Source organism: Nyctereutes procyonoides, unplaced genomic scaffold, assembly GCF_905146905.1.
Source record: "Nyctereutes procyonoides isolate TBG_1078 unplaced genomic scaffold, NYPRO_anot_genome, whole genome shotgun sequence".
In the NCBI taxonomy this organism is placed as follows: domain Eukaryota; kingdom Metazoa; phylum Chordata; class Mammalia; order Carnivora; family Canidae; genus Nyctereutes; species Nyctereutes procyonoides.
In genome coordinates, this window is record NW_026575036.1 from 21,633,215 (window position 1) to 21,660,028 (window position 26,814).

At 35.4% G+C, this 26,814-nt stretch overlaps 1 protein-coding gene across 1 annotated transcript in view; it reads right to left on the minus strand.

Annotated features, from left to right (window-relative positions):
* ADAMTS20 (ADAM metallopeptidase with thrombospondin type 1 motif 20) overlaps positions 1 to 26,814 on the minus strand; it is a 163,910-nt gene that overhangs the window by 107,928 nt on the left and 29,168 nt on the right. Inside the window, exons 4-7 of the mRNA XM_055318796.1 lie at positions 20,579 to 20,838; positions 7,218 to 7,301; positions 6,582 to 6,706; positions 5,222 to 5,262 (exon numbers count right to left, since the gene is read on the minus strand). Coding sequence (XP_055174771.1) covers positions 5,222 to 5,262; positions 6,582 to 6,706; positions 7,218 to 7,301; positions 20,579 to 20,838 — 510 coding nt within the window. The remainder of the gene's footprint in view (positions 1 to 5,221; positions 5,263 to 6,581; positions 6,707 to 7,217; positions 7,302 to 20,578; positions 20,839 to 26,814) is intronic.

A 26,814-nucleotide genomic window follows, 5' to 3' on the forward strand; every position in this document is an offset into this window, starting at 1 on the left:
GTTTCATAGATGAGTATAAGTCATGTGCCCAAGGCTGTACAATTTGTATTAACACAAGGATTAGTATTTTGTCATCTAAAACATGTGGAAAAATCACTAAGTATTCTGCTATATATTATCTTTTGTAGATATCATTGCCCAGTCTTTGAACCCTTTTTGCAAAGCATGTTGAAAATGGTTTTCCTTCTTTATTTTTTTTAAGATTTTATTTATTTATTCATGAGGGAGGGAGGGAGGGAGGGAGGGAGAGGGAGAGGGAGAGAGAGAGAGAGAGAGAGAGAGAGAGAGAGAGAGAGAGAGAGGCAGAGACACAGGCAGAGGAAGAAGCAGGCTCCACGCAGGGAGCCTGACGTGGGACTCGATCCCGAGTTTCCAGGATCACACCCTAGGCTGAAGGCAGTGCTAAACCGCTGAGACACCTGGGCTGTCCGGTTTTCCTTCTTTAAAATGGCTAGATTGGGTGACTCTGTGCAGCTTCTTGAACTTCTAAAAATAGGGAGCCTGTATCAGATTTGGGCCCAAGCTACTTTATTTTATCTCTGACCACTTTTATAGAACCCCATATTAGCTTGAGTGAATTTAGGTACAAACCATCAATTAGCTGCTTGGTGCCATGATGTTATATATTCACTTTGATTTGTTTTTGTTCTTGCCTGTTTATGGGCATATTTTGAGTTGGGTCTTTAATCATATACAAAACATATTTCCATGGATCTGTATGTGATTAAAATGGTTAGCTTGTTGGTGGGAATGTAAATTGGTGCACCACTATGGAAGACAGTATGGAATGGTTCCCTCAAAAAACTAAAAATAGAAAGATTATGTGATCCAGCAATTCCGTTTTTGGCTATTTACCTGAAAACAAAAACACTAGCTTGAAAAGATATATGCATTCTTATGTTCACTGCAACATTATTTACAATAGCCAAGATATGAAAAACAAAAACAAAAAAAACAATAGCCAAGATATGGAAACTACCTAATTGCTAAGATTACTGATAGATGAATGGATAAAGAAGATGTGATATATAAGTATACATTATTCAACCATAAAAAAGAATGAAATCTTGCCATTTGTGATAACACAGATGGATTTAGAGTATTTATGCTAAGTAAGGTAAGTCAGAGAAATACAAACACCATTTAATTTTACTTATATGTGAAATCTACAAAACAAACAACCAACCAGTTTGATCAATACAGAGAACAAACTGGTAGTTGCCATGGAGGGTAGGGAGTGGGTGAAAAAGGTGAAGGGGATTAAAAAGTACAAACTTCCATTTATAAATCACAGAAATATAAAGTACAGCATAGGGAATAAGCCAATAACAATACTATAACTGTGGTGATATATAATAGCTTATCACAGTAAGCATTTCATAATGTATATGTAAATGTTAACTATAAGGTCCAAGTTAAACCAATATTGTGTGATAATTATACTAAAATTAGAAAAAGGAAGTCAACATGCTTTTTAGGACTCAATACTTAGGATTAAATTTTCTGCCAAGAACCTATGGCAAATATTCTTAACAGTGTAACTTTATTAGTATTCCCTGAAGAAAAAAAATTATTGAAAAGTAAGGATAATTGCCATAATTCACAAATGATACGAGTGTCCATGAGATTTTGAGTGATGAATCAGTGGCTAGAATTAAAATCAATAAACAAAATAGTCTATTGCATTTCTATTAATCAGTATTCTATGCTCTTTACAATAAAAAAGTCTAACAAAATTTGTGTATGACTAGCATGAAAGAAAACATGTATTACTGAAAGACATTTAAAAAGATCTACATAAATGGACAGATAATGTTTTATAATGAGTTGAAATGCAGATCTAAAATTTTTTTATGGAAAAACAAAGTCTAAGAATAGCCAAAATGCTGTTGCCAAAAATAAGGTAAAGTTATATACCCTGCCAATTAGGATTACAGGGCTACAAAAATTAAAATACGATTCTTGAACAACATGGGAATTAGGGACACCAACCCTGTGCAGTGAAAAAGGATATAACTTTTGACTCCCAAAACCGTAATGGCCAACAGCTGACCAGAAGCCTTAAAATAAAAGAATTACTGACACATGTTTTGTGTATGAATTATACATCGTATTCTTACAATAAAGCTAAAGAAAATAATAAATAAAATACATTTACAATACTGTACTGAGTGAAACAATCTATGTGTTAGTCTCTGTATAATTTGACCTGCGCAGCTCAAACTATGTTGTTCAAAGGTCAACTGGTAGAGTAGAATTGGTACATAAACTAGGAAAGTAATTAATGGAATGGAGGAATGTTTTGCAGACACTCATGCAAATACAAAATTTTTAGGAGACTGCAGTTACTAAGTAAAGGAAGTGAACTATTCGATGTATGGTCTGAGGAAACTATCTAAATAGAAAAGGAGGGATCCCTGGGTGGCGCAGTGGTTTGGCGCCTGCCTTTGGCCCGGGGTGCGATCCTGGAGACCCGGGATCGAATCCCACGTCGGGCTCCCAGTGCATGGAGCCTGCTTCTCCCTCTGCCTGTGTCTCTGCCTCTCTCTCTCTGTGACTATCATAAGTTAAAAAATAAATAAATAGATAGATAGATAGATAGATAGATAGATAGATAGATAGATAGAAAGAAAGAAAGAAAGGGAACAAAACTAGGTCCGTATCTATCTAGTCCGTATCCCAAATGGTTTAGAAATTTAAACATGAAAGGACCAATTTTTAAATGTCTATAAGAAAACAGGATATGTTTAGACTTTGAGTTACAGAAGGGTTTTTTTTTTTTAAGATTTTATTTTTTTTATTCATGAGAGACACAGAGAAGGAGGCAGAGACATAGGCAGAGGGTGAAGTAGGTTCCTTGCAGGGAGCCTGATGTGGGAATCCATCCAGGATCCCCAGAATCATGACCTGAGCCAAAGGCAGACACTTAACCACTGAGCCACCCAGGCATAACAAATATAAAATTGCTATAAATTCAGTTTTTACACCTTTTCACAAACACACAGAAACAAAAACTAAGCAACAAATTATTGAAGGGTATCTGTGATACAGAGAAGCCAAACTGGATTTAGTATCACAAAGTTATAAATAACATCTAAAAAGCAGTAAGACAGTCCAATTTGCTGGCATATAGTTTTTCATAATATTCTCTTATAATTGTATTTCTGTGGTGTTGTTATTTCTCTCCTCTCGTTTGTGATTTATTTGGGTCCTTTTTCTTTTTGATAAGTTCGGCTAGGGGTTTATCAAATTTATTAATTTTTTCAAAGAAACAGCTCCTGGTTTCATTGATCTGTTCTATTGTTTTCTTAGTTTCTGTGCCATTTATTTCTGTTTCTAATCTTGATTATTTCCCTTCTTCTACTGATTCTCGGCTTTTTCTAGCTCCTTTATGTGTAAAGTTAGATTTATTTAAGATTTTTCTTATCAAAACTACAAGGAGATATCACCTCACACCTGTCAGAATGGCTGAAATTAATAACTCAGGAAACAACAGGTGTTGGCAAGGACACAGAGAAAAGGAAACCCTTTTGCACCACTGGGAACACGAACTGGTGAGCCACTCTGGAAAACAGCATGGAGGTTCCTCAAAAAGTTAAAAATAGAACTACCCTATGATCCAGCAATTGCCTTACTAGTTATTTACCTAAAGGATATAAAAATACTGATTCTAAGGGATACATGTACCCCGACATTTATAGCAGCATTATCCACAATAGTTAAGTTATAAAAAGAGTCCAAATGTCTATTGAATGATGAGTGGATAAAAAAATTGTGGGGTTATGTGTGTGCATATATATATATATATATTTATATATATATATAAATATATATGCCATATGATCTTACTCATGTGGAATTTAAGAAACAAAACAATCATGGAGGGGTAGGAAAAGCAGGAAACAACAGACTCTTGACTACAGGAAACAAACTGCTGGTTACCAGAGGAGAGGTGGGGAGGGGGAGCTGGGATGGGTTAAACAGGTGATACGGATTATGAAGGGCACTTGCTATGATGAGCACTGGGTGTGGTATGGAGTATGGAGGTGCTGAATCACTAAAGTCTATATTCGCAATTAATATTACCCTGCATGTAACTGGAATTTAAATGAAAACTTGGGAAAAAATTTAGTAAAAATAAAAATAAATAAAAAGCAGAAGAAAATGACAAACACCACAGTGGGAAAATGAACATCTTTTCATATCTAATGGCTACTTATATTTCCTTTACTCTAAGGAATGAAAGAAATATGACAAACTCAATTATGGAACTGAAAATTACTACTATAATGAAATATATTACATTTAGATTGGCAAAATGAGAAATCTGAAGATACCTTGGGTTGAGAAGGACATAATCAAAAGAAATGTTTATACACTATCGATAAAGAGATCAAGTGGTACAATCACTTTAAGATATACCAAAGTTGAACATGAGCACATTTAAATGCATAACATTTTAATTGTAGGAATATACCCTAGATTTTAACGTTAAGTTCATAATGAAAACCTGGAACTGGCCCAAATATCATGATAGCATGTAGATATGTAAACTGAGGATGAGTTATTATACAGGAGTGAAAATTCATGAACTATAACGACAATGCTCAAAAAAGAACCAAAACCAAACAATTCCTTTTATGAACACAGATATAGAGAACTATGTTTCAATATGGATGAAAGGAACTAAAACATATAAAATTCATGGTATTAGCTACCTCTTAGAGACATGCAAAGGGATAGAATAAGGACTTAGCGCAGGCCATATGATTGTATTAAGTTTGGCTCTTAAATTTGGTGGTAGATTTAAGGCTATTCATTTTATTATTTTTCTTTAAATTTGCAAATAGTTTATATGTATGTAGTAACTAGCACAGTATCAGTTCTTATTCTTTAATATGTACTGAAGCAGAAGCTATAATGACTATTAGTAATGAAGACAATCAAAATGATTACAATGTAAAATAAAAGGAAAACATTTTAAACAATTCAGTAAACAATTATAGAAATTCTATTTATTAAAGATTTTTTTATTTGAAAGAGAGGGAGAACATGCAAGCTGTGTGGAGGGGTAAACAAAGTCTTAAGCCGACTCCGTGCTGAGCACCGGGCTCGATCTCATGACCTGAGAGCATAAGCTGAGCCAAAACCAAGAGTCAGATGCTTAACTAACTGTGCCACCCAGGCACCTAAGTTATATGTAATTTGCAAAGTAACTTACCCAATGTGTCACATTTCTCTCTAGCTCCACAAATGTCTTCCCTTAAAACAAAAAATTTTGAAGCATTTTCAGAAAGTATTTTTCAACAAGTCAAAACAAAAAGAGGCTTGAACTATATGATGTGACTATTAGCACTAACTCACTTCCAAATTCAGTCTGATTAAGCTCTCAATAATTTAAACCTAGGGTAATACAACATTTTGTATATACCAATAAGCAACAGCTGCTACATAAAAGTGACTACTAAAAAGAGCTGAGGTTTAACCACATTCAGCAATAAGCTCTGTATCTTTCACCTCTCTGCCTTTACTTACGCTGTGTGATGTAGTTTTTGCTTTTCTAGAAGTTCTAACTCATTATGAGCTTCAGCTATTATACTCCACCACAAATAATGTTCTCAGACATTACCAAATTGCTTAATTTTTTTTTCTTCTGCGTTACTTAGTCTGTAAGCATTCAATTTGACAGTTCTCTTGTCTTTCCTTATGGTCTCTTCCCTATTCTAGCCTTTTTTGTAACTCCCATCTTGTAATTCATTATCTCCAATTTTTGTTGCTTGGCCTCTAACTATAATCCAGGGAAGAACCATGGACTGATGATATAATATGGTGGATAAAATTAAGTCAATTCTGCTTTAGTTCTGAAAAGAGATAAAGCACACAGACTACACGTCACCTATTTTACATTGACCAAGTGTTTCATTTCAGAGTTTTTGAAAGTAGAGATTGCAGAGTTTGACCTCTAAGTGGAACAATTATTTCCTTTTGTCTACCAACCAATCCTAAGACCTAAATATCCCAGTAGCCATCAGTGTTGCTGAAGCGAAGGCATGAATTAACAATGTATAGTGGTGCTTGTAAAATGGACAATCGTTTTATAATAGCAGAAGTAAGCAAGTTGAGAAAGACCCTCATAAATGCAGCCTAGTAATTAAGATACATATTGAACACCAAAACGAGGAACAGATTATTTTTGAACTACAAGAAGTCCAAAAGGTGGACAACCAATTAAATCCAAAAGCTCTTTCCAAGTGATTGAGGATCAAGGGGGGAATGAACATAACCTGTATCCAGTTCCATAACTAAGTTCATCTGTAATTATTTTTCATAATTCTGTCACTAATAAAGAAATTATTTGGGTCAATCCATTACTCAGCAACCTAACATTGCTAATTTCCTAAGGAATCAACTAGCATTGCAAGAACAAGATTTCCATACAATAGTATCTTTTGCCATACAAGTTCTCAAGAACACTTCTGTACGTTATCAATAAAGCATTAAGGTAACAAGAAGTATCAGTGACCATGCACAAGAGAAAGGGTAAACAACTGCAGCTGGATAAGTTATTTCTGGAACTGTACCTAGTGATAAGAACAGCAGTGTCATGGTGAGAAGGGTGAGCATCATCAAGAACATTCTGAGTTTGCTGCCACAAACAGAAGTTGCGCAATGTGGTAGCTGCGTTGTAACTGATGACTGGTCCTTCCTACGGTAAAAAAAAAAAAAAAAAAAAAAGAGCAATTCATTATTACACAAAATATCCGCAAGCCTCTTTTCTCTCCGAGCTTGTCAGCATCCTTGCAGTTTACCAAATAGCATTTTTAGAGGCAAATGAAGTGGCATTTCTCCCTCATATTTATTCAAAAATATTTTAGCAATACTTAAGACTTGATGATCAAAAGGAGATCTAGGGAGACCTTTACAATGTAACCATCCAATTTTTAGGATCAAAAGATTTCTAAACACTGTATTTTAAAACCTTCAATTTCAAAAGGGAATTCATCATTGCTTTTAAACCTTAAGTTTTTAAGTTGTTATTACTTCCTTTGAAAAGTTTATTTCCATTACAACATAAAAAGTTAATCTCACTCCTTTTTAAATCAAGTTTTTAAATGTAGATTTTAGAAATATCTCATTTCTAATAACTTTGGGATTTACATGTATTGTTACTAGGAGCCTCTACAATTAAGATGACTAACTTTAGGCCGGTTTCTTACCTGTTCATTATGAATTACAACTAATTTTACAATTACTATGTTGATGAGATTTCCAATACTTGAGTCCTTGTAGATTGCTGCAACCTGCAAGGAAGAAATTGTAGGATTATCTGCATTGTGGAAGATTAAGCAGCATCAGAGTTCTAGTTCTCAATAGAACTGCACTTAATTATTAATATTGACCTTTCAAGGGCTGTGCTATAATGAGACTATGTACTATCTTAGTGTTAAAATCTTATGTATACTTTAGGATTTTCCAAGACACTTCTTTAAATGTTGCAAGTGTAAATTTTGATGTAGTAACTGCCAACAAAAATATACTGAACATGTTTTATTTAAAACACTCATTTAGATGCCTAAGTGAGTTATTTCTTCTCAAACATAAATTGAAACCAGTCCTAGAACATCATATCTCTGATTTAGCTGCACACTGGAATTTCCTATGGACCTTTTCACAAATCCAGATGCCCAGGCCACATCCCTTACAAATTAAATCAAAATCTATAGGGTTGAGACCGAAGCTTCAGTATCTTTTAAATTTCCCATTTTTTTAAATATTTTATGTATTTATTCATGAGAGACACAGGGGGGGGGGGGAGAGAGGCAAAGACACAGGCAGTAGGAGAAGCAGGCTCCATGCAGAAGCCCGACGTGGAACTCGATCCCAGGACTCCAGGATCATGCCTCAGGCTGAAGGCAGGCACTAAACTGCTGAGCCTCCCAGGGATCCCCTCTAAGTCTCCCCTTTTAATGATTCCAATGTGAACCTGAGTTTGAGAACCTGTATCCTTAAACCTACTCCTGAGATCAGTCCATAGATCAGCAGCATATGTATCACCTAGAGCTGATTAGAAATGCAGAAATGTAGGCCCCACCCTGGACTAGTGAATCAATTTGTATTTGAACAAAATCCTCGAGTAATCTTATCACTCAGAGCCTGGAAAATATTTTAGATGATTCAGCAGGAATTTTACTTCACTCTGTGTCACAATTCATAATTTACATAAGTATTTAGATATATAAGTTTTAACTATTTTTCTAGTAGTTTTAACTAATATTTTCCACAGTGGCTGCAAATTTCCAATTCTGAGTATGCCTATAATTTTTTTAGATTTTTTTTTTATTATGAGAGAGAGAGAGAGAGAGAGAGAGAGAGAGAGAGGCGCAGAGATGGAGGCAGAGGGAGAAGCAGGCTCCATGCAGGGAGCCTGATGTAGGACTCGATCCCAGGACCCCAGGACCACTCCCCAGGCTGAAGGCAGGCACAAACCACTGAGCCACCCAGGGATCCCTAGAATTTTTAATGGTTAGCACTACTAGAATCCATGGAAACAGATTCATCCAAAATCCTTTAAGGAATCATAGGAGAAGTCACAGGTCACAACCTGGTCTTTAATTCTCCAAGACAGAAAAATGCAATTCTATGAGGCACTCTACATGGGCTCAGTTTGTGATTCCTGGTTAAGGTGTTAATTCACTAGATTCATCTCCTCCCTCTTCTTGTAGCCATCATATAGGTTTCCACTGCAGTAATGGTTTCTTCCACATCCAATGCCTCTGTCTTGCACTCCTTCAGAGACCCAGTCCTCTTGAGCCCTGGATCACCTGTGCAATGAAAATTATATCCAAAGGCAGGCAGTAGCCTCTTTGACAATGCCCTTAGTAACCTCTTTTTTGATAGGTCTCGGGCATGGGGGAAAAAGCAAACTAAACTACTATGACTATACCAAAATAAAAAGCTTTTGTACAACAAGGACATCATCATCAAAATTAAAGGCAACCTACTACATATTTGCAAATGATATATCCAATAGGGATTAGTATCAAAAATATATAAAGAACTTAAAAACAAATTAAAATAGAGCAAAGGACCCGAACAGACATCCTTCCAAAGATGACATACACATTGCCAAAAGACACGTGAAAAGTTGCTTAATATCACTGACCAAGGAAATGCAAACCAAAACCACAAGATAACACCTTATACCTATCACGAATGGTTAGTATCAAAAAGACAAGAATTAAGCGTTGGTTAAGATGTGGAAAAAAAGGAAACCCTGTGCACCATAGATGAGAATGTAAAGTGGTTGCAACCACTGTAGAAAACTGCATAAAGGTTCTTCAAACAATAAAAATAGGAATAACATATGATCCAGTAATTCCACCACAGGTATTTACCCAAAGAAAACCCTAATTCAAAAAGACAGATAACCTTTATTTATGCTTATTACAACAGCATTATTTATACTAGCCAATATACAGAAGCAATCTAAGTGTTCACTGACAGATGAATGGTTAAAACATGATGCATATATATATAACAGACTATTACTTAGCCATATGAATGAGATGTTGCCATTTGTGAAAACATGGAGGAACCTAGAGAGTATAATGCTAAGTGAAATAAGTCAGACAAAAAAATAAAAGACAAATACATGTAATTTCACTTATATATGGAATCTAGAAAGCAAAACATTATAGACCCATAAATACAGAAGACAAACTGGTGGTTGCAAGAGCGGAGAGGATGGGGAATCGGCAAAATAGGTGAAAGAGTAGGAGGTACAAGTTTCCAGTTATGAAATAAGTCATAGGGATGAAAGGGATAGTCAATGATATTGTAATAGCATTGTACGGTGACAATGGTAGCTAATGGTGAGCGCAGCGTAATAGGAAGAGTTGTTTTATCACTCAAATCACTGTTGTACACTTTGTTAACTATACCTCATTTAAAAAAAAAAAAAAAAGTTTCTGAAACCAGGATCATCATCTCCTGGACCACTACCAAAGCAACATAGCAATTGCTTCAGGAGGTATTACTATTCTCATCTTTTTGATAAATGTTCAGTATCTACACCCTGCTTTGTTGGCTAGCAAACCAGAGATAAGGAAGACATGGACCCTGGCCTTCTGGAGCTTAGAATTTACTGGAAGTACTAATAGTGGAGCCCTCATTCCGTCAGCCAAAGCTGTTTCAAAGTAATGAATAACCTACATGACTGCTGCTGCTGTTTCTTTTGCTACGTGGAGTACAATCAAAACCAGAGCCAAAAGCATCTCTGGAAATGCTGACACTGTAGGGTCAGCATGGAATTCAATATACATTCCTACACCTCTCCTATTGTTTTAGCTGCACAGCCACAAATATTTACAGGTTGGTCTACCAACAGTGGTGCCTTCAGCTTTAGCAAGAGCATTTTTTTGGGGGGGGGGGCAAAAGTGGTCTTGTAGAGTTGAGAGTAAGTTAAGACAGGACAATAAAATGACTGGCAATTTCAAGCAGGTCTGTTAACACAGCAGTATTGCTCGCTTGAAAATGGGAGCTGTGGAAATTTGTAGCTAATTGATATTTTCCATGTTAACTTTAAACAATACTTATCTCCCACAGAAAACAAAGTATACCCATACTTGTAACTACAGGGTTATCCTTTGATCCAGTGAGTTTAAAACTGGATGCTTTTCTAAGTCAAATTACAAAATAAATAATACACCTCAAAGGTATGCACAAAGGCTCTTTTCCCCCTTAAAAATGAACAGTTGTGAAGACTTCTATGCCACAGGAGACCAGGCATTCCCAGTTACCCCATATAGAAAAGAGCTTAAGTACTATGAAGTACCTACATGGCTAATTTCTCCACTCACTGCCCCAAAGATATTGACCAAAAATGACAATCTGGATGTTTTAGTGTCAGCTACAAAATATACAGTCATAAAAATTTGAGTTTCAGAAAAACTTATTGCCCCTTTATTGAAAAATAACAGTTCTATAAGGAAGATGTAGTATATATATCTACTATGGAATATTACTCAACCATACAGAAGAATGAAATCTTGCCATTTGCAATGACATGGATGGAGCTACAGAGTATTATGCTAAGTGAAATATAAATTAATCATATACAAATACCATACAATTTCACGCAAATATGGAATTTAAGAAACAAAACAAATCTATATTTGAGGGGAGGGGGAAGAGGCACACCTGGAAATAAACTATAGAGAACTGATGGTTACCAGAAGAGAGGTGGGTGGGGGGAAATGGATGAAATAGGTGATGGGGACTAATAAGCACACTTGCTATAATGAATTCCAAGTGATGTATGGAAGGTTGAATCACTCAGTTGTACACCTGAAACTAATATCATACTATATGTTAACTGGAACTTAAATAAAAACTTAAAAACTCACTGATACGAAAATAGAGGGCTCAACTTAATTCTTCATATACACTTCTCCCCCAAAACACCCTCAGATTGATATTTTGCTTTTATACTAAAATGGCTTCATGAAGTAACTAAATTAAGGTCATCCTATTTAAATGTAGGCATTTCCCATTTTATGTGCTGACCTTCGTCATCTATGTGCTCATATTCTCTCTCTCTCTCTCTCTCTCTATATATATATATATATATGTATATATATATACACACACACATATATACCTCTTATTATGTTCAGATATTTAAAGGTGCCATTGTATAAATATTCAATTAAATGGAATTGTGAAGCAGGCAGATGATGACAAGGCCCATTTCATTACTCAGAGGCTTTTCTAACTGGCATGTACAACATGCTTCTCTCATCCCCAAACTACCACCCCATATTAGATTGCCATGATGGTAGAGTACCATGTTTGCTACTGCTTCATCAATATATTAATAAGTTTACTGGCTGTAGCTCTAACTATTGTATCTATCTTAGGGAATTTCAGCATTCCACCCAAAGTCCTTCTAATCAGCTGTTGGTACAAACATTTCTTTCAGAACCCTTATGTGTTTCATGACATTGCCCTGCTATTGTCAACTTGACCATGGCCTCAGAGAAGTCCTACGTAGTCAGGAGACCTTGGTTTTAGTTCTAGCTTTATTACTAGTTAGAAGGAAGTTTCTCAACTCTGGAAACAGGTCTATCTACTTTTTGTCTCAATATCTGCAACCATATTGAGGCACGGAGTACTGGGTCACAATGCCCTAGCAAATTAAATTAGTATTTACCAGATGCTGTTGAGGGAGGTGTGTGAAGGACATTTGTCTTAAAGGACAAAATTATTCCCTAGTTTGAGAAACGTTGAGTAAAAAAAGCAGGTATTTTCAGAGTCTCAAATAGGCTAACATATATACATATAATCTATGAGAGGTATTATTTCACATAAATGCTTGAACATTTTTCCCCTTCTTCCTATGGAACATGTCACAAGACTATTAACCCATTCCATAGATTACACCTTAGAAAATATTAGATCAGATTTCTAAGGCAACCTCTTGTTCTAAAGAGCCACGCAATATTGATATATAGAACTATAATCACCACATATTAGAGTTCTGCATTTTAGAATTTTCATTGATCTAATTGAAATGTATTGAAACTTTTACTCTAAGTATTTCTTTCCCTGGCATATCAGGTTTCTTTATAGGTCTCATAGAACAGTAATTGATAAACATTTAGCTAAAATGGTAGAGATGAAATGGTATAAATTGTTAAATATTTTAAGAAAATTCTAGGCAAAATACACTTTATGCAAATCATGAAGTTACTAACACCACTGACCATACACTTTATGCAAATCATGAAGTTACTAATACCATTAATTGACCAACTATTTTGAAATAATTCATGTATAGAGTTTCAGCAAATGTACATATATGATATACCTAGAGGCTATCTTCATTTTTATTTTAGTCATTTTAAGATAACTGACATATTAGTTTTAGTTATATATACAATGATGTATGTATATATTGTGAAATGATAACTACAATAACAACCATCACCACAGTTATTTTTTTCTTGTGATGAGAACTCTTCAGATCTATTCTAAGCAAACTTGCAAACAAAATAATCACCATGTCAACTATTCACTATGCTGTGCATTACACTCCTAGGACTTCTAATTGGAAGTTTGTACATTTTGACCACCTTCACCTTCAAAATCACCTATATAGGGGCAGCCCGGGTGGCTCAGCAGTTCACCACTGCCTTTGGCCCAGGGCGTGATCCTGGAGACCCAGGATCAAGTCCCACGTCGGGCTCCCTGCATGGAGCCTGCTTCTCCCTCTGCCTGTGTCTCTGCCTCTCTCTGTCTCTCATGAATAAATAAATAAAATCTTAAAAAAAACAAACAAAACTCACCTATATAAAACTGATTTTAACAAGGAGATTTTGTTTACAAAGATCACTACTTTTGTCAGATCTTTTTGCTCAAATTTAGAAAATGACATTCCACCACAAAGTAAATGTGTGCAGAAAATTAAACTGAAATATTGTATGTCAACTTTATTTCAATTTTAAAAGTTAAAATTAAAAAATAACCAGAACATGGAGATGAAGAAAGGAAAAGAAAACATTAACGGTCATACCTGAAGTATGAAAGTATATGGTCTTTATTTTAATGTGACTAAAAATTCTATACCCTGAATAACATGACTGAATGCAATATTAAGTTAGTGTAGTGCAAGTTAGGGTTTTAGTTGATAAATGCCTCTAATAGTAACTATATTTTAATATACAGGGCTAATGCCTGATGACCACATGGTACTCCTTAAATTTACATTGTTAAATCTGTAAGAAAGTGAATATCATAAAGCCAAACCTTTGTAAACACAATGGAGTATAGAAGTCTGACTTATAGTAAATATTGTCAAGGTTTATTAAATAACTCACTGAAAACACCAAAGTAAGTCTGTTGCCGAAAGTAACTTCTCTAGTTGACAAATACTTTGGTCGTTTAATTTCAGTAAATGCCATTTTAGCCAAATATTGTCACCCAAATTCTCTAAAGATAAAAGCTTTGGTATAGAAAACAGTTGAACATCTCTGACCATTTAACACAAACTCATTTCATTAGATACACTATACACAATTCTGTTCATCCTTATTTTAATGTTACCAGAAATACTTTGAGTAAGAGATCTCTACGCTATTCGTACACAGCATTCTAGTGAATTAAATCACACATTTCTGTATCACATTATGCAGATATTGTTAAACTGTTGAAAGTAAAGAAAAAGTTTAAGACACCATAAATGCTTCCTTTCTGCAGGATGATTAAGAGTAGATAATCTTCTCTCTAAATGGTGTATATAATCCAGTTGGTCAGTGTTGACGCATTCAGTTGTTTCCCCTATTTTATCTAGAGCCAATACACAAAAACTTCTTCATGACTCTGAACTTTTCTTTAAATGGTTCATAATTATACTTCAAGTCTAAATCATATTTTCTTGTTTTTCCTAAATTTACATTACCAATACCTTGTGTGTGTTTTAATAAATGCAGTTAATGCCTTCTTAAAAAGGAGGACAGAATGTGCAAAATCGGTTCCCATTTCTCAACCGGAAACATCTGTGGACACTTACATGGAGACAGCATTCCTCTTACCTCTTTAATTTTGGAAATGGTATTCATGAGTAGAGATAAAACAAGCTGAACTAGATTTGACCATCTCTACAAGGTGTGCCCAACTGTCCTGTTTACTTAGGACAAAGGGGTTTCCAAGGACATGAGTCTTAACACTAAAACTAGGAAAGTCCCAGGCAAAACAAGGAGAGTCTGTCACTCTTGCTCAGTTTCCTTTCACATGGTTTATATCTGCAAATATAGTTGTGATCATGGCTTTTCACTAACAATAATATATATGAAGAACCATAAAGTCTGCTGACCATCCTATATCCTTATCTGAACATTCTCTTTTTATGTAAATCCCAGTTAGTTGACATACAGTGTATTAGCTTCAAAAGTACCATACAGTGGTTCAACACTTCCATACAATACCTAGTGCTCATCACAAATACCGTCCTTAATCCCCATCACCATTTCACTCATCTCCTCACCTACCTCCCCTCTGGTAATCATTAGTTAGTTCTCTATAGTTAAGAGTTCTCCTTGATTTGCCTCTTTTTCCCTGTCCTCATTGTTTCTTAAATTCCACACTTTCTTTTAATGAAAAAGAACGGAGAAAGCATTAAACCCAGGTAATTTATAAATCATCTGAAATTTGACGTCTGAAAAGGAAAGGAAGCATGTATCAAACCCAAACCACCTCAGAAGACAGACTCTCAATTTTTCCTCCTACCTACCTACACTTGGAATGCTTCCCCCCTCCTCTTCCTTAAACCCACTGCGGTCTGTCTCCTTATGGATGAAAGCTCAACACAACTGGTTGACTAGATCTACAAACATCTAATCTTCAACTGAAACTGGCTCTCCTAGTGGAACTAAGAGCCTGGAACATGATACACGCTCACATTGGGCTACTGTGTCAAGCAATCTGAGCAGTTGATTTACTTTCTATGAAGTCAAAAGGTCTATTTCGCCCTTGATGAACTGTGGTTTAAAACTCCCATAGAAGGGAAGGGAGAAGAAATGGGTAGGAAATATCAGAAAGAGAGACAGAACATAAAGACTCCTAACTCTGGGAAATGAACTAGGGGTGGTGGAAGGGGAGGAGGGCGGGGAGTGGGGTGAATGGGTGACGGGCACTGAGGGGGGCACTTGATGGGATGAGCACTGGGTGTTATTCTGTATGTTGGCAAATTGAACACCAATAAAAATAGATTTATTATTAAAAAATAATAATACAAAAAAATAAAACTCCCATAGACAACTTCAGGAATCTCCGGGTTATGCCACAGTATCTTCCAAACAGTGATTATATTGATTCTTATGTGAAATACAGGTAACAAAACTCTTCTGAGGATGCCATTATCACCAAAACTGCATGTAAGCTATTTCAATTTTTTTTCCTATCAATATTCCCCTTGTGCTCCTTTCCTCCTTCTAGTCCATATTTCTGTGGCACAGATATCAAAGTTGCCTATCATTAAACAGGCTTCACAATCTGTTGCATTTACAAAATCGAATATTTTCCTTTGGTATCTCTACCCTCCTCCCCACAATTTTCTTAATGAATATCTCCTTTAACCATTTAAAATTATAAAGTTCATCCTATACTGTTCCAGATAATTGATTCAATTTCCTACATTATCAATGACTATCCTCTGTCAGTGCTCTTATTAAAATCCCCTCATAATGAGCATGCCACACCCACATGTAGATAATTATATATCTAGATAATTATACATCTAGTTTCTTCAGGTTCAGAAGTAAAAACATGTTAGCCAGATAAATTTCTATGTATAGCTCTGTTTTCATTTTAGAAAGTCAAGTCAACAAGTAACCATTTTTTATACTTCTAGAAGTTATTTTGAATCATCTGTTTTTGGTCTATTATAACATCATGCATTCTGAAACAAAATATTAATCGCTTATTCATTATATCTTTCATTAACTACTGCATGCCCACCTTGTACCACATACTGTGATTAGGCAACAATGGCTATATATTCTTAGCACATATAATCATAAGAATTTAAGATAAAATGTTATACATAAGGAAGTAATTATATGCCAACAAATTGGGACACCCTAAAAGAAATGAATTCCTAGAAACATATAACCTATCAAAACTGAAGCAGGAAGAAATAGAAACTTTGAACAGACTGATAACCAGCAATGAAATTGAGTAAGTAATCGAAGAACTCCCTACAAACAAAAGTCCAGGACCAGATGGCTTCACAGATGAATTCCAAATATTTATTTTATTATTTTTTAAAGATTTTATTTACTTATTCATGAGAGACAGAGAGAGAGGCAGAGACATAGGCAGAGGCAGAAACAGGGTCTCCATGGGGAGCCCCATGCGGGACTCGATCTCAGGACCCTGGGATCACACCCTGAGCTGAAGGCCAATGCTCAACCGCTGAGCCACCCAGATGCCCCTAATTCCAAATATTTAAAGAAGCATTAATACCTATTCTCCTCAAACTATTCCAAAAACTAGAAGAGAAAGGAAAACTTCTGAATTCATCCTGAGGCTAACATTACTCAGATATCAAAACTAGATAAAGATATGACACAAAAAGAGAACCACAGGCCAGGATCTCTGATGAACATGGGTACAAAAATCCTCAACAAAATAGTAGCAAAATGAATCCAATATGTTAAAAAAAAAAAAAAATCATTCACCACAATCAAGTAGAATTTATTCCCAGGATGCAAGGGTAGTTCAATATTCACAAATCAATGTGATACATCACATCAATAAGGATAAAAACCATATGATCATATGAATAGATGCAGAAAAAGCATTTGACAAAGTAAAAAACATCTATTCATGATAAAAACCCTTAAAGTAGGTTTAGAGAGAACATACCTCAACATAATAAAGGCCTTCTCTGAAAAACCCACAGCTGGGGCACCTAGGTGGCTCAGGTCATGATCTCAGGGTCCTGGGATGCAGATTCATGTTGGGCTTCCCCACTCAACAAGGGGTCTTATTGTTTCTTTCCCTCTGCCCTACTCCCTGCTTGTGTGCTTTTTTTTTTTTTTTTTTTTTTTAAAAAAAAGGAAAGGAAAGAAAAACCCACAGCCAACATCACACTCAATGGGGGAAAAACAGAGCCTTTCCTCTAAGATCAGGAACAGGACAAGGATGCCCACTCTCTCATTACTTCATGCAACATAGTACTGGAAGTCCTAGCCACAGTATTAGGCAACAAACAAAATAATAGGCACCCAAACTGTTAACAAGTAAAACTTTCACTATTTGCAAATGGGGTAATACTACATATAGAAAACCCTAAGGATCCAAACTACTACTAGAACTGATAAATGAATTCAGTAAAGTTGCAGGATACAAAATCAATGTATAGAAACTTGTTCCATTTTTATGTACCAAGAATAAAGCAACAGAAAGAGAAAGAAAAGAATTCCATTTACAACTGTCCTAAAAATAAAATATCTAGGAAGCTTAACCAAAGAGGTGAAAGGCCTATACTTTAAAAACTATAAAATACTGATGAAAAAAGTTCAAGAAGACCCAAAGAAATGGCAAAGCATTCCATGCTCATGGATTAGAAGACAAAATACTGTTAAAATGTCTATGCCACACAAAGCAATCTACATTTAATATAATGCAATCCCTATCAAAATACCAACGGCATTTCTCACAGAGCTAGAACAAACAATCCTAAAATTTGTATGGAACCACAAAAGACCCTGAATAGCCAAAGCAATCTTGAAAAATTCCATACTTCAAGTTATACTACAAAGTTCTAGTAATTTCTTTCTAAAGATTTTATTTATTCATGAGAGACACACACAGAGAGAGGGAGAGAGAGAGAGGCAGAGACAGGCAGAGGGAGAAGCAGGCTCCGCGCAGGGAGCCCAATGTGGGACTCGATCCGGGGGCTCCAGGATCACGCCCGAAGGCAGGTGCCAAACCGCTGAGCCACCCAGGGATCCCCAAAGCTCTAGTAATTAAAACAGTATGGTACTGGCATAAAAATAGACGCATAGATCATCAGAAGAGAAAACCCAGAAATACATCCACAATGATGCGGTCAATTTTCAACAAAGAGGGAAACAATATCCAATGAGAAAAAGAATCTCTTCAACAAAGAGCGTAGGGAAAACTGGATAGTTACACACAAAAGAAGGAAACCTGATCACTTTTTCATGCCATGCACAAAAATAAACTCAAAATGGATTAAAGACCAAATATGAGACCTGAAACCAAGAAGATACTAGAAGAGAGAACAGGCAACAATTTCTCTGACATCAGCCATAGCAATAGTTTAGAGAGGTCTCCTAAAGCAAGGGAAATAAAAAATAATAATAATCTGTTGGGACTACATCAAAATACAAAGCTTCTAAAATAAAAATTACAAAGCTTCTGCATAGCAAAGGAAACAACAAAATTAAGAAGCAACCTATGGACTAGGAGAAGCTATTTGCAAATGGTATAGCCAATAAAGGGTAAGATCCAAAATACATAAAGAACTGATACAACTCAACACCCTAAAAACTAATCAAATTAAAAAACGAGAAGACATGAACTGACAGTTCTCCAAAAACATCCAGATGGCCAACACATGAAAACATCCTCAACATCACTCGTCATCAGGGAAATGCAAATCAAAACCACAATGAAGTACCACCTCATACCTATCAGAATAGCTAAAATAAAACACAAGAAACAAGTGTTGGTGAGGATGTGGAAAATAAGGAACCCTCTTTCACTGTTCATGGGAAGGCAAACTGGTGTAGCCACTGTGGAAAATAGTGTGGAGTTTCCTCAACAAGTTAATGGTATTACCCTATAATCAGTAATCACACTACTGGGTATTTGCCCCAAAATACAAATTCAACGGGATACACACTCCCGTATGTTTACTGAAGCATTATTTACGACAGCCAAATTATGCAAGCAGCCCAAGTGTCCACTGATAATATGAATGGATAAAGAAGAGGTAGTATATACACAATGGAATATTACTAAGCCATAAAAAATGAAACCTTGCTATTTGCAACAACATGGATGGAGCTAGAGAATATAATGCTAAGCAAAATAAGCCACAGAAAGACAAATATGTGATCTCACTCACATGTGAAATTAAAAAAAAAAGAAAAGAAAGAAACCAAGAAACAGACTCTTAACTACAGAGAACTGATGGTTACCAGAGGAGGAGGTGGGTGAAATAGGTGATGGGAGATTAAAGAGTACATTTAGGGATCCCTGGGTGGCGCAGCGGTTTAGCGCCTGCCTTTGGCCCAGGGCGCGATCCTGGAGACCCGGGATCAAATCCCACGTCGGGCTCCCGGTGCATGGAGCCTGCTTCTTCCTCTGCCTATGTCTCTGCCTCTCTCTCTCTCTCTCTCTCTCTCTGTGTGTGTGTGTGACTATCATAAATAAATAAAAATTAAAAATTAAAAAAATAAAGAGTACATATATCATGATGAGCACTGAATAGTGCTTAGGATGGTTGAATCACTATATTTATTCATCTGTAACCAATATAACACCAGGTTAATAAAAAATATTATTTGCCCTAATTTCTGATTTGGCAAGTGTAGCAACAGCAAAATAGGATTTCCTTCCTTCTGTGAAGAAATAAAAAAGGTTGAAAAACAAGATTCATGGGATGCCCAGGTGGCTCAGTGGTTGAGCATCTGCCTTCAGCCCAGGGTGTGATCCTGGAGTTCCGGATCAAGTCCCACGTCGGGCTCCCTGCACAGAGCCTGCTCCTCCCTCTGCCTAGGTCTCTGCCTTTCTCTTTCTATGTCTCTCATAAATAAATAAAATCTTTAAAACAAAAAATCAGATTCAAGGCCCAAAAGCTCAGAGCTACCAGGATCTTCCCTGTCACCAAGGGGTGAAAGCATTCATGTGATAAAGAATAATTTAAGCATTTTCAATAAGTGTTCTCAGAGATTTTCAAGCACTTTAAAAAGTTGCTCAAGTAACTTTTAAGTTAAATGTAAAGAAAACATTAAGCATCTTAGAAAGTTTAAATGAGTTTACTTACAATTGACATTAGAGTTAGTACATAGTGCTGCAGATTCTGTCCATGATGATGAACCATTTTAGCATCAGCTGTAACCATGACTTCCACGTATCGTGGATAAGATAAGAAACGTTTTTTCCTGGAATGTAACTGACTTCTTTCATCTTCCAAGGATTTATTTTTTGAAGGGTGCCCTAAAACCATTTCCTTCTTTACATTAGGATCTTCGTTCATGTTGCTGTAGTTGTGAAGGGGTAAAGTGGTTTGCTTTATTTGACTTTCTGGGGAGAAAAATATAATGCAGAGTCATTAAATTAGATATGACTAAAAATACTGCACAAAATAGCCAAAAATTTAATGCATACACATCTGATTCCAATGTGAAATACAAGGATAAAAAGGAAATTAAGCAATGTTATGCAGCAGTATCATGAAGATTACCATTCCTAGTAATAAGATGTTCATTTTCATAGATTGCCTGAAGAAAAACCAAACTCTTAAGTCTTTTTTTTTTTAAACAGCTATGACTGTTCAAGTCCATTTATTAACTACTGGGTTAATAAAAAATCAGAGTCCCCCATTTCTCTCTGTAGGTAAACTGGGTCCTCAAGCTAATGGTATTTCAACTCATTACAGAGTAATCATATTTTGAATAAGATACAGAACAAAAGCTTCTGTTAAACAATATGTGAAGATCACCACAGACAGAAAAATTAAACCATATAATGGTGGCTTTTTGAATCCAGAAAATCAAATGTGGACATAAACTTCATAATATTTGGTTATATAAAATACCTGACAACTTCTGTTTGCTTATGTTTAAAAACAGCATTCAAATTATTCAACATTAGAGATTTTTAAGAGGCCACATCTAAGCCCTATGCATTTATAGGACCTGTGCATATTAAGATCAGCATATAAATCAATGGAATAGAATACAAAGCCCAGAAGGAAACACTCATATGTATGGTCAATGATCTTCAACAAGGATGGCAAGACCACTCTATGGGAAAAGAATGGTCTCAAACAAGAGGTGATGGAAAAACTGGACATTCACATGCAGAAGAATGAAATTAGAGACTTATAAAAACTAAAAAACAGATTAAAACCTTAAAAGACACCAAACACTGAAAGTCCTAAAAAAGAACACGATAGAAAAGCTTCATGACATTGGATTTGGCAAGGATTTCTTAAGATACCAAAGCACAGTTAACAAAATAGACAAATGGGACAACCAAATTTTTCAATTGCACCAAAAGACATAGCAGAGTGAAAAGGCAACCTATTGAATGAGAGAAAATATCTACAAATCTTTTCTTCCTTAAAAGAAGAGTCAAAAATGTCTTGTTTTAAGTGCTTTTAGTTTAAAGTAATCCTTATGCCAAGTGGTATATCTTGGATTGGCATGTATCTGCCACTCATCAGAGGACTAAAAGGTTTTCAAGGAATAAATTAGATAATCCAAAAAAGCTATTAGATCAGTACTAAGTAAATGGGAGTTATTACTTTTGCTATTACTAATTATATTAAAAACTATGTGCTGTTGACAGACACATACTCTTCAAATTAGCTTTTAAAAAATTGACTATAAAAAAATTAAAAAATTAAAAAAATAAAATAAAAAAATGGACTATAACTGCTATGTTGTTTAGGAAAAACAGTTGGCTGCTTTGTTGCTGGGTTTTATAAAGCTAAAAATGCCTATTCGTAGAGTTGTGCTGTGATGCTGCCGAAATTCTTGAGGCAGGAGGTATATGTGATTGTTTGGCAATCACAGTGATTACCCAAGCCTGTGGCAAAAGAACGAAAAAGTTTTTCATTCTCAAGACTTTTGGGGAGTGATTTACAAGTGCATAACCGTTCTTATAGCAGAGTTGAGTGTACCCTAATTCCCTTATTTTAAAAATATTTTTCAGATAAATCTTATGAAACATGTAGCCTTAGTTTTAGGGTGATGGTGATAAATAACAGCAGCTGCTTTGTATTTTGGGGTTTTTCATTGTCATTACTGAAGACAAATAGACTTCCAAAGCTATTGAGTGTGTTTCTATTCTTCTTATAAATCTTAACGATGTGCCAGGTTCTGGAGTATTTGCTTAGCTGATGCTTTGGGAAGCCGGAGGGAAAAGCACGGATTAGGCTCTTTCAGGCTAAGAGCCACATTCAGCTACTTAGCTGGCAGGAAAGGCCTCATTTTTTTTCGATTAGGGAAACTAGTGGTAGCAGGATCTTGTCTAGCAATACTGAGTAGTCATAAGCACTGTCCACGGTCTACCTGTGAATACTGTTGGTAAGCAAAGGAATGTGCTTGAATCTGCCTAAAATTTTTTAAATGGATCTCTGTCAATACTTACTAAAGCTCATGAGGTTTTCTGTGTATTTGCTAGGATAAATCATTCTGTGACATGCTCCTGAAACTCCGCTGAATGTACTGTAATCTGATTTGAAAATATCATAGAAAATTTTTTCAAATTTTTTTTTTATTGATGAGTATCAATTCAATAGATGTGTGCTGTGAACCAGTGCTATAACAACTTGATAGACTACAATGCTTGTGGTCATAAGTGCCAATCACTCAAACATCACATGGAAAAAAAGGATCAGAACTATAAAGAAATGCAGGATGTGGTTTTATTTATTTATTTATGGACTGAAAAATGTCAGCTCCATTAACCCACTATTCTTTTTTTTTTTTTTCCTGAGCAAGATAATTTCATTCTAGTGGAAATACAGGAATACGACTTCCTAAACAAGTGGAATTGTGCATATAAATGTACACAATGTTTTTAAAAGACTCCTATAACTCCACACACACAAAAAGCCCTATTCAAACATGAGCAAAGGATGTGAATAGACATTTCAGCCAAGATAATAAATACCTAATAAGCATGTGACAAGATACTCAACCTTCCTAATTAGAAAAACTCAAATCAAAACTACAGTGAGCTATCACTCCACACCCATTAGGATGGCTATTATAATAATTTAAGTGTTGGCAAAAATGTGGAGAGGTTGGAATCGCTGCACACTATTGGTGGAATTATAAAATGATGCAATTGCTACAGAAAATATAAAGGTGCCTAAAAAAATTACAAATAGAACTACCATATGATCAGCAACTCTGAGTATATATTCAAAAATATCAAAAACAGGGTCATAAAGAAACATCCATGTTCACTGCAGTATTATTCACAACACCAAAAGGTATTATCCAATAGCCAAATGTCCATCAATGGATAAATGAATAATGAAGTGTGGTGTGTGTGTGTATATACATGGATTATTCAGCCTTAAAGGGAAATTCTGTTACATGTTACAATATAGATGAACCTTGAACCTTGAAGATGTTATGCTAAGTAAAATGAGCCAGTCACGAAAGAAAAAAAAAAAAAAAAGAATGCTGTAGGATTTCACTTACATGAGGTGTCTAAAACAATCAAGTTCATATAAAGTTGAATGGGCGGTTACAAAGGCCTGTCAATAGCTAACTGCCTAAGAAATTACCCAAAGTCTGCCCAGCTTGGGTGCTAAAAAATCAAATATTTTTCTGGCTTGCAATAGTAGGTAAAATGAGAACACAATCCAATTAAGGAAGCACTGTGGTCTGACGTAGACTGACAAAGTTAGAATAGATGGCTCTGTGTAGGCTGAAGTAACAAATAAGAACTCCAAATTGTAACGAAAACAGTAAAAGGATAGAGCAGTTAAATAGGAAATGCAAAAATAGGAAAAAAATAGGATAATTGGGGGGGAGGGGGAGGAGTCCTTATAACAAAATTACACAATTTCAAATCTAAAGATTGTATTCTTAACAGCACCATAGGAGATAGGTATTGTTAATTCCATTTACAGATGAAGAATCTGCAATATGGAAATTAAAAAACTCACAACCACAGTTGATCACCAATGGAGATGCAAATAAAAACAGAAGGAACAAAACTAAATAGGCCATTTATCATAATAACAGTGAACAGTTTAGATCTGCCTACCTAAAACAAAAGTTTCATATAATTGAGTTAATAAAATCCAGTCGCATGTTAAACAGCACATCTGGGATTCAAATTCTGGGAATCTGGCTCAAGTCAGTGGTTTTAACCACTAAAGATACTGTTTGACAATGAAAGTTAAAGGAAAAAAAGAACCAGAATTTAAGAAACACAGTATTAGAGATCTCAAAAGCTTAATTTCTATAGCAAATAAAATGGGAATGTTCTACATAACTGTCAAAATAATTGAATTCAAAAGAAATATTTCATGCTCCAACTCTTAATAGTATGAATGCATCTTGTCACTAAGTTTAAAAATTGAGAAAGATAAAATAAAACCTATTTCTTGGTGGTTTATAGACTAAATACACACTTTTACCAACACATATGGAACATAAAAAGCAGGAGGACGACCTATGTGGGACTTAAAATGATGGGTGCCTCAGGTGAGAGGATTTTGGACAAATGGGAGGACAAAATGGGAGGGTGGGTAGGAGTGGAATTATGTAGCTACATATGAGTTGCTGTTCGAGTCCTGCATTTCATAATGAATCATATATTCAGGATATGTATTATTTTATTAAATTCTTAATAATATACCAAACTAATAGCTATTAAAATATGACCACTCTCGCTACTATCATGTACTATTGTTTTGGTAATGCTACCTAATGCAGTAAGACAATAAAATGAAACATACAATATGAATATCAGGAAGAAAGTTTTGATTTTGCAGATAAATGTCCTTATAACTTAAAATCCCAATAGACTCAATTTAAGACTTTCCAAACTAACAACCTCAACACAGGAATAACTGAGTAATGAAATATTATTCAGTTGTTAAGAAATGAATTAAGTCTGTGTGTCTGATATGAAAGGATGACCATGTGTTTTTTAGTAAAAAATGTGTCAGTAATATGTGTAGTATCTTATTTTTGTAAAAACTTCCACAGAATATACAAGTATTTGGCCATAAAATTTTATATAAAATGAGCCAAAAAGGTAAGTATACATGCCAAACTTTTAACATTGGTGGTGCTGGATGCATGTGACTAGAAGGTGGACAGAACTATTTAATTCTTTAATATCCCTAAGTCCATTAAACCATCACAAATAACTTGTTTTATCATGATTTTTTTTAGTTACCCATGTTTTTAAAAACAGCATCTGTAACTTTTTACAAGCTTAAACATTTAATCTCATTATGTTTCGATATTCATAATTAAGCAGTTTAACAAATGATAAAGTGACCTTTCCAAATATTCAAATGGGCATTATTCAAAGCTCATTGGTCAGTTACATCATCTTCATGAAACGCTGGTCTTTATTTATGTTCCAAGTCAAATGCTAAAATGAAGTGCCATCCTTTATTTATAGCAAGTGTATTATGACCCAAAAATAATTTAGAGCAAACCGTTTCCATCAAATCAGGAACATCATGCAATGGATTAACTGCCCACTAGAACATAAAATAATTACATCTGTAAATAAAACCTTTTTAACAGTATAGTGTATTGTAGAATGCAAGGAGACCGTTGAAAATAATACCTAAAATTACACTATAAAATTTACTAAATTTCACTAAAAAATTTACTGGTAAACAGTGTAATTAGAAACCCATAATTCTACATTAATGTCCTACTCACACTTCGAATTATACAAAATTGAATTCTTTTCCTATTCCCATGTATGTTCTATTAATGAGTAATAACTTCCTAATATGCAAAACTCATGCTAAACCATGCACTACCAGGGAGCTCTTCTTTTTACCCTTTGTATCTGGTTACCAAGTTCTGCCTTTCTTCTAAATTTTTACTTGTTTTGTTCCTATGGTCAACAGTGGCCTTATGTCTCCCAACTCTTTCAGGTCCTCTCACCTTTAGAATATTAGAATCACGAATGCAAAATTAAACACAGTCTCCAAAGTGACCCCACCATCTTCAATCCCTGACCCCCATTCATCCTTCATTCATGTCCAAAAAAATTCATTTCCAAGAGCATCCCTTTTACCTCAAGAAATTACCACTGATGCACACAGACCACAAGTCCAAGCTATTCCCCAAAGCCCACCACTAAACAGTGTTGTCATACTAGCACTACCAGGCAAGCTATAAACTCTTTAAATACTAAGAACGGGGGCATCTGGGTGGCTCAGTGGTTGAGCATCTGCCTTTGGCTTAGGTTGTGACCCTAGGGTCCTGGGATCAAGTCCTGCATTAGGCACCCTGCAGAAAGCCTGCCTTGCCCTCTGCCTATGTCTCTGCCTCTCTC